General features: G+C 29.9%; 2 protein-coding genes across 4 annotated transcripts in view; one reads left to right on the forward strand and one right to left on the reverse strand.

Annotated features, from left to right (window-relative positions):
- The window catches only part of LOC123264207 (G-protein coupled receptor moody-like), a 47,122-nt gene that overhangs the window by 22,842 nt on the left and 11,699 nt on the right, over positions 1–12,581 (forward strand). The window lies entirely within an intron of this gene.
- Positions 2,897–6,698, reverse strand: LOC123264223. The gene is made up of 2 exons (XM_044727406.1): positions 5,658–6,698; positions 2,897–3,851 (listed from the first exon to the last, which is right to left on the reverse strand). The coding sequence occupies exon 1, from the start codon at positions 6,311–6,313 to the stop codon at positions 5,660–5,662; it is 654 nt and encodes a 217-aa protein (XP_044583341.1). The 5' UTR covers positions 6,314–6,698; the 3' UTR covers positions 2,897–3,851; positions 5,658–5,659.

Raw genomic sequence — 12,581 nt, forward strand, 5'->3', positions numbered from 1 at the left:
GGTCTAATTTCAGGCCTGATCATACATGAACAGGCATGGTCAGGTCTGATAATTTTTTCCCGGGATTCTAATAAATTATAATGGATTTAGATATGGATTTCACAGAGTATGTTATGCCAGAAAATAAATACTATATAAAGGAATTGGCTATATTAAGTCTACAAAAAAATGCTAATAGTGTTTATATAGACAAGCATTATTTATTTAAGTCGCCATTTTCGTGGAGTAAAGTGCCCAGTCTATACCAGAATTTTTACTTGGACTCATTTGAAAAACATGGAATTCCGTGGCAACTCGGATATATAAACATTGCTTCACAGAAATCGATATTAACTAGAAATTTCGATAAAGCTAAACGTATTTATTTAAGCGATAATCTTAAAAAATATCATTTGCTCGAAGTTATTGGTAACAAAGTTAAAAAACCCATTTTGTGTTTATCTGACATGGATTACTTTGACATTATGGAACCCGGTACCAAGTGTAATCATCATGAAAACCGTGATTTGAATTATTGTGTATATGATAGCGCCTTAAATATGAGAAATTGGTTATTGAAAAATGGATTTCCAAAAAAACGATATCCAGATATATGTAAATTTCATGACTAAAAATAAACATACTGATTTTAAAAATTCGATAATAGTTACCCGGAAAAAAACTAAACGATATTTACTATAGTAACCGATACAAATCACTGTTTTCAATATTTAATTATAAATATTTGTGTTTATACTTTTTCACATTTTATTTGATAATTTTAAATGTCATTCCACCCTAAAGTGCGGTGTACTATTTAAAACACTGAAAAGTAATCAGAAGTAAATTGTACTATTTAATTTTTTCTGTGTACCAATATAAAAGTTAATAGTTATGAAACTACTAATTTTATAAATAGACATTTAGATAATTTATTATCGTTATCATTAATTATTATCTTTCACAATCAACATAATTTTTATTATAAAAAATTATTAATTATAATCACGCTTGTGAATCAAGATATAAAAGATTATTCATAGCTCGTAAGCGAAAAGCTACTTCCCAATTAGGATATGCAAATCCTTACAAATTCAATTTCAGTACCCTTTATTAACAAAGGCTGAGATGATCAGGATATCAATTCATATAAAAAGAAACTGCTTGTTATTATTGGCTATGAGGAGTATATCCTGTTTTTACGTTTATCTAATACGAAGCATAATAAATTTAGTGAAATATAGAGACAAATACAATAATCGTCAATTATGAAATTGAATAATAATTGCGTTTATACTATGACCCTACATAACTATGGAAAAAATAATCTAAAAACTACAAGTACTGTTACGAATATCAATATCATATACGGTTACGAAGCCTCAAGTAATATATTGTGTAGAAGAAGATGAAACGAAATGATTTCACATGAGTGTGTGTATAAGCTTCTGGGACTAAATTATAGTCGAGTATATATAACCTTAGATGTCTTGATGTAAAGAACTTTTACCGCGTAACCAAATGAATGGATTCGATTTCCGGTCGGGTGATTCAGTTTTTTTTTTCGGTTCATCTGTAATTTTCTATTAAGAAACTTACTCTTTTTCTTTTCTTCATCTTCACAAAATTTTCATTAATTAATCTATATATATGTACTAGGTAAAATCTAATCAATTTCTTCATTAGGAAAGGACAAAAACTAAACCACTTTTATGTACTAAAAATGTCAAAATAACATAAATTGAGTTTATTAAGCTATCTCTCGATACTAAATCACATCCGAACTTCAATATACAGGTGATAAAATAATTTTTGGAGCTGTGAAGAAATTAACAAAGTTCATAGAACGTTCGCAGTAAAATATAAAACAATTACGCATTTACAATTGGTCCTTATTTTCCATTGGAAAATTTTTAATCAAAAATATAAATATCAGAAAATATTTTTACTGAATAATTTTTTGGATACACTGATTGATATAAATTAAATTTGAAAACAAAATTAAAAAAAAATTTTTTTTGTTTCAATTGTTTTTATTTAGAAAGAAAAATATATAATAATGGATATAATTATCGATTTTCATGAGTATTATTCTGCGGCTGATGATGTTTATGTTAAAGAACTCGCTGCATTAGGTTTAAAATTACCAAATAAAAAAAATTTTATTGATATACATTATGTATTTAAACCAAGTTGTCCATGGAAAGATCTACCAAAAGAACAAAAACTAGAGTATTTAGAATCCTATGATGATCACGGAATACCTTGGCAAATAGGACTCGTATCTCACAAATCACAAAGTATAATTTTGAGGAAGCTTTTCAGAATATCGAGACGGATTTTTGTTATGAATCGGGTTAAAAAAATTTACTTACAAAATATGATGGGAATTATATGATCGAGCGAGCCTGCCGAAGGCAGGCGATGCTCGATCGTAATTATATTGATTGTTTCGTTCGAAGAGATCACATTGTAGTACTGCCTCGCACACCAATTGTCACCACAAAGTTAAGCTGTAAATAAAATGAAGTTAGCTACGTTGTAACACCGTCATATGTCCAACCTCATGCAGTTTAAAGTAGTTGTTTCTAGAAGAGATCACGGGAGGGATAATACAATAATTTTTAAATAATAATTAACAATAATTAGAGGGTGGGGTGTGATCTCTTCGAACGAAACAATCAATATACGATCGAGCATCGCTCGCCTTCGGCAGGCTCGCTCGATCATATAATTATATCTCATGTTTCGTTCTCGAGATCACATTGTAGGATGTTCAGAGTATCATTTGAAAAAAAATATAATTATTTTTATTAATTTAACAATTCTTTAATTGAACAATACATTTTTTTTTTTTTTTTTTTTTATAATAACACACTTTTAGCAAATGTACTCGGATCTTGTACAATAGGTCTATTATAAAATTTTTCAAAAACCTTTGAGTTTTCTGACCAGCCAGCAAGATTCTTGATAACGGAGAGATCGACTCCTTTAGCTAAAGCTGATGATGTAGAAGCATGTCTGATGCTGTGAGGAGTATATTCACTTGATATACCACAGTTAAATAGAAACATTTTCAACCATCTGCTCAAAGAATCTTTTGAAGCTGCTCTAAAAGGTTGTCTTGTTGTAATAAATAAAGCTTCTATTTTGTTATTGATCAACAAATCAGATGTAACTTTTAAATAAGCTTCTAACATTGAAGCAACACACAAATTTTTATATTCAGGAAACCGAGGAAGAATAAGGAGAGGTTGATGATGACCACGTCTTGACGTCTTAATAAAATCCGGAATTTGAATTTCATAACCGTTCTGAACTTTTTTAATATTTGATCGTTTAATAAGGGATAGAGTTTGTTTACGATGCGCCGTAATTAAGGCCATTGACATTAATAACTTGTTAGTTAATTCTGGTAAACTAAGAACACTGAGCGGACTCATTTGTTCTAATTTATTAATAACCGGATCAAGACTGTAAATTTTATTGTACTTAGGTTTACTGGGTTTCTCTTTATAAATCCCTTTTAACAGACGAGATAATAAAGGACTCTGTCCAATATATTCTCCACAAATTAACGAAAGAGCCGAACGACAAGTATTCAGAGAACTATAAGAAGCACCTTGATGAAATTTTCCAGACAACCAGTCCGCAACTTGACCCTCAGTTGGCCTGTATAAGTTCAAGTCTTGAGATTTGCAAAAATAATACCAATCTACAATAGGTTTAGTGTATTGTTTAAGAGTAGATTCAGTAATCGAGTTGAGGAGAAGACTAACAGACTCTTCTTTTACTCCTTTCAACTTGAATGCTTCGCAGATAATCTTCCTGCCATCAGGGTTAATTTCGCGGCTAATGGATGTTGCATTTTCCTGTCAAGACCAAACAAAAGATTATTTGAAGGTTGAAAAAATAATGGAGGAGATTCCAATAATGACAACCACAGAGGATACCATGGTTGCGCATGCCAATCAGGAACCACTACAATTCCACAAGCTTGGTCAACTTGAATTTTTTGTAAAACTTTCAAAATTAGAGAAAAAGGAGGAAAAGCAAAAAAATAAAAATCTGTCCAACTTAAAGTGAATGCATCAATACAAAATGCATCTGGTTCTTGATGCCAGGAACAATACAGACTACATTTAGTATTTATTTTTGATGCAAACAGATCTATTTCCGGAATACCTAATTTTCTGGTAATTTTATCATAAGCCCATGTGGCCAAGGCCCATTCTGTGTCGACATTATCTACTCTTGAAGCTAAATCAGCTTCCGTATTTTCTTGAGAGGGAATATAAGATGCAATTAGCCACAAACGTCTTTGCTCACACCAAGACCAAATGTCGTATGAAATGTTATTTAAGTCCTGAAATTTAGTACCTCCCATCTTGTTTAAATATGCAATCGCCGTCGAATTGTCAATTTTCAGAAGAATTTCACAGTTTGTTAAATCAAAAGCAAATGATTTTAAGCCATTGAATGCCGCCAAAAGTTCTAAACTGTTAATATGAAAACGTTTTTCTTCAATAGACCACTTGCCATAAGCAACTTTACCATTGCAGTAAGCACCCCAACCCATCAAAGATGCGTCCGAAAAAATAGTCAAATGAAAGGCAGATTGTTTGATGATATTTTTGGATGTTAAAATATTTTGTTTCCACCAAACAAATTCTTTTTTCAAAGAGGGAGATAGGTACATCGATGCTTCGTAATTATCGCCAGCTTTTAATAAAACTAAATACTTATTTCGTTCGAACGGTTTAGAATAAAACCAACCATAATTTATTCCCGGACAAGCAGCAGTTATTTTGCCTACAAATTGAGCAAATTCCCTTATGGAACAAATTTTAATATTTTCAAATTTAGAAATTAACTCAAAAATGTGGTCTCTTTTATTTTGAGTTATTTCTATAGTCATAGAATTTGAATTAAGAATGAACCCTAAAAACTGACAAGATTGAGAAGGAATCAAATTACTCTTAGATCGATTTATTATAAATCCAAGAGATTCTAATAATTCAATAGTCATACTAATGTTTTTTAAGCACAGTTCTTCTGACGGAGCTACTAACCACCAATCATCTAAGTAGACTACTGATGTCCAACCTTGACTTCTCAAAATACTTATAACTGGTTTTAAGATTTTCGTAAATACCCACGGAGCAGTGTTCAATCCAAATGGCATGCAAATAAACTCATAAAGTTGACCGTTCCAACGAAATCTAAGATATTTCCAAAAATTTTTATGAATAGGAATCATTAAATATGCATCTTGTAAGTCAATATTAGCCATAAAACATCTTGGAGTAGTTAATTTTAAAGCTGTTCTAATATCCTCCATTTTGAAATGAGTGACATCAATAAAAAGAATTTAATTTTTTTAAATTTAAAATAAATCTCATTTTTCCATTACTTTTAGGAATAAGAAAAATACTGGAGAGAAATTGACCCTTAACGTCACTACATTTCTGAACAGCTCCTAAAACTAAAAGATCATCAATAGCTTCTTGCATTGCATTATTATCGGACAATAAATCATTACGAGGTTCTTTATGCTGTATTGGAGTAGTCAAAAAAGGTATTTTATAACCAGATATTGTTTCTAAAATAAAACTATCTGAAGTTATTTGTGACCAAGCTCGTAAAAAGAATTGTAGTCGACCAGCTATAGAACTAACCTCTACTTTGTGTTGTTTGATTGGGACTGATGGCCCTTGGATTTGGTCAGAGATCGAGTTTGTGGTGGTGTCGATCGATTGAACTGGCCAAATTTTTGGAATGGTTTCCGGTTGAAGCCCGACTGAGACGGGCCACCTCGCGACGTAGCCGGGCTCTTCCAGTTTAAAAAACGCTTCCGTGAAACAAAAGTCTTCTGCTCGGGTTGGGATTTCAAGGTTAAACCTGCTTTTTCAACCGTAGAAGAATCTTTGATCCTTTTAGAAAGATCCTTGCCGAATAAAAACTCGTCAGTGACAGATTCTTCTAAAACAGTCTTGCGTTTAGACTCCACGTACTGGTAAACATGAGTTTTACGAGCCTTTTCCAGTTGAAACATTAATTCACACATAATGTTACTGGAGTCACACAGCAACTCTAAAATGTCATCCTTCTCCAATGGTTCTTCATCATCGGAGAACATAGCGCACAGCGCTTTCCCGAGACTAACCAAGGAAAGGCCACAGAGATTTTGGTTCGACGCGAGATGCTTATCTCTGCCAACAGCAGACTTGTGAAGCAACGGCAAAAGCTCTGGATTCAAAATCGGAGCTTTTAGGTTAATATTACCTTTATCAGGATATTTTTCTAAAATTTCCTTTTTTGTAGAGGTTTCCATCCCCTTTGAGAGAGTCTCCTTCCAACACGCGACAAGCTCAGGATGGAACTCGAAACTTAGGTCTTTCTGTCGACGCTTTTCAACCCCAAGAAGATCTCGAGCCTTCTCCGGTAGTTCAATAATTTCAGAATTATTGGTGTCATTGTCTTGTGGAGTACGAGAAATCTTGTTACCAGAATCCGTTTTGGGAACGGTCTTCTTTTCAAGATCAGACTCAGATAATTCATCATGATCTGAACCTACAAGACAATAATGATCTGGGTTATATATGTTATCAAAGAAATAAATTCTTTGACACAAATAAAAAAATTATTTTTGATGTATAACCCAGTCGAATGGTACAATTTGTAACCGAAAAAAGGTACAAAATTGCCCAAATTGCTATAACAAGCAATTTAATTTTGGTTATTTATATTTTATTCATTCATTTATTTTGGGTTAACCCAATGGTGCGAATTATTATAAAATAATCGCCCGAATTTATTATGAAAAATTAAATTAATCATAATAAATAATTAGTGAATAAAAATAATCATGAAAATAATTATAAAAAATTAGCCTATTGGCATAGACATATACCTTCGTCATCTGATCTGACAGATATGTCACTTTCATGTTTGTCGGTTGACAATTCATCGATTAAATTTTGATATTTCATTAATTTTCTTTTAGAAAATCAAGATCCAAAGGTGAATCAGCTTGTCGCTTGCTCATAATATTTTTTATTAAATATTAATTTAATTTTTCCAAATTAATATTGAGAGAAATAAAATAGTACGTAGTGACAAGAGGCGCACAAAAAACAGAATGAGGTTGGACATATGACGGTGTTACAACGTAGCTAACTTCATTTTATTTACAGCTTAACTTTGTGGTGACAATTGGTGTGCGAGGCAGTACTACAATGTGATCTCGAGAACAGAAACATGAGATATAATTACTATTATAATGACAAAAAAATTATATGCTTATCTGATTTTCACTACAAAGAGATTCTATCGATAGGAACGAAATGTAATCATCATCAATTACGTGATTGCAATAATTGCGCGTATGACAACGCCATGGACATGAGAAACTGGTTATTGAAAAAAATATTTTTGAAACGTAAATTTCCACCGATACCGAAATTCAAGTAAATTTTATAGAAAATTAAAAAAAAAACTTTTTTTTAAGTTTTAATTAGTAGTAGAATTTTTGATAAGTCTAAAACGTTTATGGATATAGTGATTGATATTCACGGATATTATGGTTTGAGAAATCAACCATTTATAAAAGAATTAGCAATTTTAAGCATCCAAACTAATGATAGTGTCGTTTCTTGCAGTATTGATAAACATTATGTTTTTGCACCACCATATCGATGGGAGTTACTTCCGAAAAATAGTCAAGACCAATATTCAAAAATGTTTAATACTCATGGTATCCCGTGGCAATTAGGGTTCTACAACCCCGATTTACAATCGTCTATTTTACGAGACAATATAATTAATGCAAGACGTATTTATTTATTCGACATGAATATTAAAAAGTTTCTATCTAAAATAAATAGCAAAATAAAAAACAAACAAATTTTAAGTTTATCTCAAGTAGTTTCTTATGCAAATGTAAAAAATCTTCATACACAATGTAATCATCATCAGTATCCTCATTACAATAATTGTGCATATGATAATGCTATGAAAATGAAAGAATTAATTGTAGAAAAATTATGGAAAGAAAGAGCCAATATTTTAAATATTTCTAAAAAGAGAAGAAATAAAAAAAATATAGTTTCTGATTGGAATGTTATTTAAATAATTCTTTGTAATGAGCCATGAAATTTTTTCGTTTATATTTATTAAAATTTTCAGAGTTCTATTTATAACATGTGAATATTAACATACTGAACTTCTTGAAAATTTGGGAGTAAAAATTTAAATTAGTGTTGTTATAATATTATATTGGGTTTGATTTTACGTATTGATATTTATTGAAAATGAATGATAGTTATTTGAAAAATTTTTTTAATAAGTGTGATTGCATTTATATAACACATGCTACCAAACATTTTAGGTAATTTTCAGTTAGCAATTAGATCACTTAATAATAAAAATCAAATTACATAAAAATATCGTGAATCTTTGCTGCTATAGAATCATAATAGAACTAAAAAAAATTAGAAAAACGGTTGACCCTGAAGGCCATCTCTGCAACTTCCCGCTAATTCCATACCTAGGCGCTTAGAATTGCACTTATGACGTTGTTGAGCACTTCGAGCTCAAAAATACAATTTATGTATTATTTTGAGCTCTCTGAGCTCAAAGAGATAGCTTTTCTATGCTTTTGAGCTCTTCGAGCTCAAAAGTCTTATTAAAATTCGATGAAACACGATTTTTCTAATTTTCAAACTGCTGTAACTTTTTAATAAATCAACCGATTTTCACGCGATAGCAGGCGATCGATGTGGTTTTTTGAGCTCTATAAAAAATTTAGAACAAAAAAATTGATCTGATGAAAAATTTCGGAGTTATTACAAAAAAATACTTTTTTCGATTTTTTTCGACAACGATATCTCACGAACGCATCAACCGATTCTGACGCTCTATGTGGCGATCGATGCGGGATTTTAAGGTTAAGAGCTGATTAGTTTTTGAGGTCGATCGGTTCAGCCATTTCGAAAATATTTAAAAAAAATAAAAAAAAAACAACTTCTTTTGTCACTTTTTTTGCAATTTCTCGAAATCTACTGGTCCGAATCGGTTCCAACTTACAGGAAATCTAAGTTTGGCGAAGCCCTTTTGAATGACACCAACCGCGATGAAATCGGTCAAGCCGTTCAAAAATTACGAGAGATTTACACACACACACACACACACACACACACAGAGACGTACGGACATCATCGTGAAAATAGTCAGGAAAGCTTCCTAGGATCTCGAAACGTCGAGATCCGATGAAAACTCGATTTTCGAAAAACGGGTAAAACCAATAACTTCTCGATTTTTGAAAATTTTCAATTTTCTTAGCGGGAAGTTAAAAATTCCCCACATGATTTTAAAGAAAATAAATAATTAATCGAATTTACAAATAACAATTCATAATCTATTTTATGATTACAATAAATATAATTATACAATTGAATAGATAAATAAACTGAACTACTGACTCATGGTTATGGTTAAAAAGTTAACTTGTTTAATTTTATCGCATTAATTAGACAGATACGTCACATGTATGACATTGTAATTAAAATTGAATTCAGTTCTTGATTTTCATGGTTACAGGATATCTGAAGGCAGAATTCTTTTTAAAGAATTAGCGATGATAAGTTTAGAAGAAGAAAGTTGCAAAGAAATTATTAATAAACACTATTCCCGGGAAAAAAGGTTTAAATCTGACCAGATCTAATTATATCTGGTCAGATCTATTTATATCTGACCAGATATGGGATTTGAGATATAATCAGATCTAGTCATATCTGATCAGATCTAAACAGATATAACTATATCTGAGTTAAAAATACATCAGACATGATCAGATTAGGTTTTTTTTTATGGAAATAATTCTCTATAATTATATATGGCAATTTTTCATATATAATTATGTATGAGTATATATAATTATATATAATCTTTTTCACCCGGGCAATTTAAAGATCTAGTCAGATCTGATTATATCTGACCAGATCTCGTCAGATAGAGACAATTTAAAGATCTGGCCAGATCTGCCTTAGCAGATCTAATCCGTTTTTCCCGGGTTTGTTAAAACCGCCAATAAATTAGGAAAATTTGAGATTATGCAATGTTATATATAAAATTCATGGCATTGGGTGGAAAAAAAGTCTGTTAGACTTCAACATACAGAAGTAAATTTTATCTGAAAATTTTAAAAAGTCAAAGTATGTCTATTTGTATAATGAAAATTCAAAAAAATTTTCGGAAAAAATAATTCACGATATGGGAGAGTATCCAATTATTTATTTACATGATTTAGGTTATGATAAGCACAAAAATGAGTTTCATACTCATCTTTCATATGTAAATTGAAAAAAGTATCTAACGAAATGTAAATATCACAAAAATAACTGTGTGGGTGATAATGATTTGAAAATGAAAAATTGGATTTTATCAAATCAATGTTTTGTAAAAATGAGTCATGAAAAAATTAAATGTGACAATAAATAAATAAAAATTTTTTATGTACCTTTTATTAGATATAACAATTGTTTAAGTAAAAATTTTATACAATATTTCAGCCTTACATAGTAAAATTAAATTTAAAAAAAAACAATGAGTCTAATAATTGATTTTAATGATTATGATTATGACAATCGAAAATTCATTAAAGAATTATCGATAACAAGTTTAAAACCTATTAAATCTAGTACAAATGATAAACCTAGTAAACCTAGTGAACCTAGTAAATATGTTAAATATAAAGAAGGACATTATGTATTTAAACCACCATGTACTTGGGAAGAATTATCAGAACGGTTACAGCAATATTATAAAGTTGATGAAGAAAATTCTAAGATTAAGTGGGAAGAAGGAGAATACGAAGCTTCGAGTCAACGTCAAATTTTGAATGATTGGATTAAAAATGCTGACCGTGTTTTTGTTATCGATGAAAACATAAAAAATAAACTCAAAAAAATTGTCACTATTAACAAGCCAATTATATGTCTCAATGAGAATTTAAATGTATTGTTTGAATATAGCACCGGTGCCAAGTGTGGATGGCATTACGATCCTGATGAGAGTATTTGTACTAAAAAGAATGCTATACGAATACGAGATTTTCTTAACAAACGCAAACATGTTGTAAAAGATTTCGATAATAAACAGCGATCGAAAAAGAAATAAAATAAACGAACATTAATACTTCACTTATATAATGTAAAGCAAAATGAATTTCGTTAACATTTTAAATAACTGAAAACTAAATATAAATGATATTCTTTTATTGACACGTGCTAATTATTATTCAGTAATATTTGAAAGAAAATAATTTTTTTTTTTTTAATAATAATTCTTTTTGGTAATTGCAATTATGAAGATTCAAACAACACAATTGACAGGATCGATGTTTTGGACTAAATCAATGTATTTTTTTATTAATTAAACAAAATTTATAATGAGATTCGTTTTTTAGCAGAAAAAAATTTATTGCTTATTATTAATCAAACATTAAGTAAGAATAATCAAAACTGATTCTATACATAACTGTATTTTAAATATTAAACATTATATGTTAGGTAATTATTGGTTTATAAAAATGATCTATCATAATGTTCAACTAGACAATTATTTTCACTTTGAATGATTCATTTGAATAATTTATTCTTTCTAAATTTTTTATCAGTAACCGTTATGCATTACACGTATAGTAACTGACTTTGATTAATGAAAGGACAAATTTGATTATACCAATTAATGAAAGGAAGCATGATAAAATAGTTTGTAATCAGGCAATTGTAATGCACTAATTTAAATTGGCAACAATCATAAAATTTTTCTAAGTATAAACTTTTCAAAGTGATTAAAAGAAAAACATAGAACCATTATTGTAAAAATCTAAAATATATTAGAGACAAGACGTTTAGTATAACTCATCGATCAAGAAAAATAAATTTTAAAAATAAATAATGGATTTTATAATTGATTTTCACGATTATCTTATTGATAATGATCAAATTATGGTGAAAGAATTGGCAATAATAAGTTTACAATCAGATACTAATGGTACTTTTGTTGACCGGCATAACATATTTAAAGCGCCATATTCATGAGAAGAATTACCAACGCAATATCAAAATGAGTTTTTGAAACGACAAAAATTTACGGAATTCCATGGGATTTGGGATACACCAAAACCGACTTACTGTACTCTATTTTGAATAAATTGTTTCGTAAAGCTCAGTGCATTTTTGTTGCTAATGAACGTGCGAAACGTAGATTAATTGAAATTATTGGTAATACAAATATACCAATTATACCGTTCAATGATAACTTCGGTACTTTGTTTAAATATAGGACCAGTACTGGCTGTCTTCATCATGAGAACCGTGAAAAGAATAACTGTGCTTATGATAATGTAATTGCAATGAGAGAAATTCTCTTCAACTAAATTCAAATAACTTTACTTCATTCAATGTCGTCTGAATAAAAATACATGAGTCTTGAAGTTAGTCATAGGCCAAAACTCGCAAAAAACTCGCGCCATTCAAATTTCTAGTATAAACATTTAAAAAAAAATACTAATTTTAAAAAAACGTTTGAAAAATTAA

The sequence above is a fragment of the Cotesia glomerata genome, linkage group LG4, assembly GCF_020080835.1.
Source record: "Cotesia glomerata isolate CgM1 linkage group LG4, MPM_Cglom_v2.3, whole genome shotgun sequence".
Lineage (NCBI taxonomy): Eukaryota > Metazoa > Arthropoda > Insecta > Hymenoptera > Braconidae > Cotesia > Cotesia glomerata.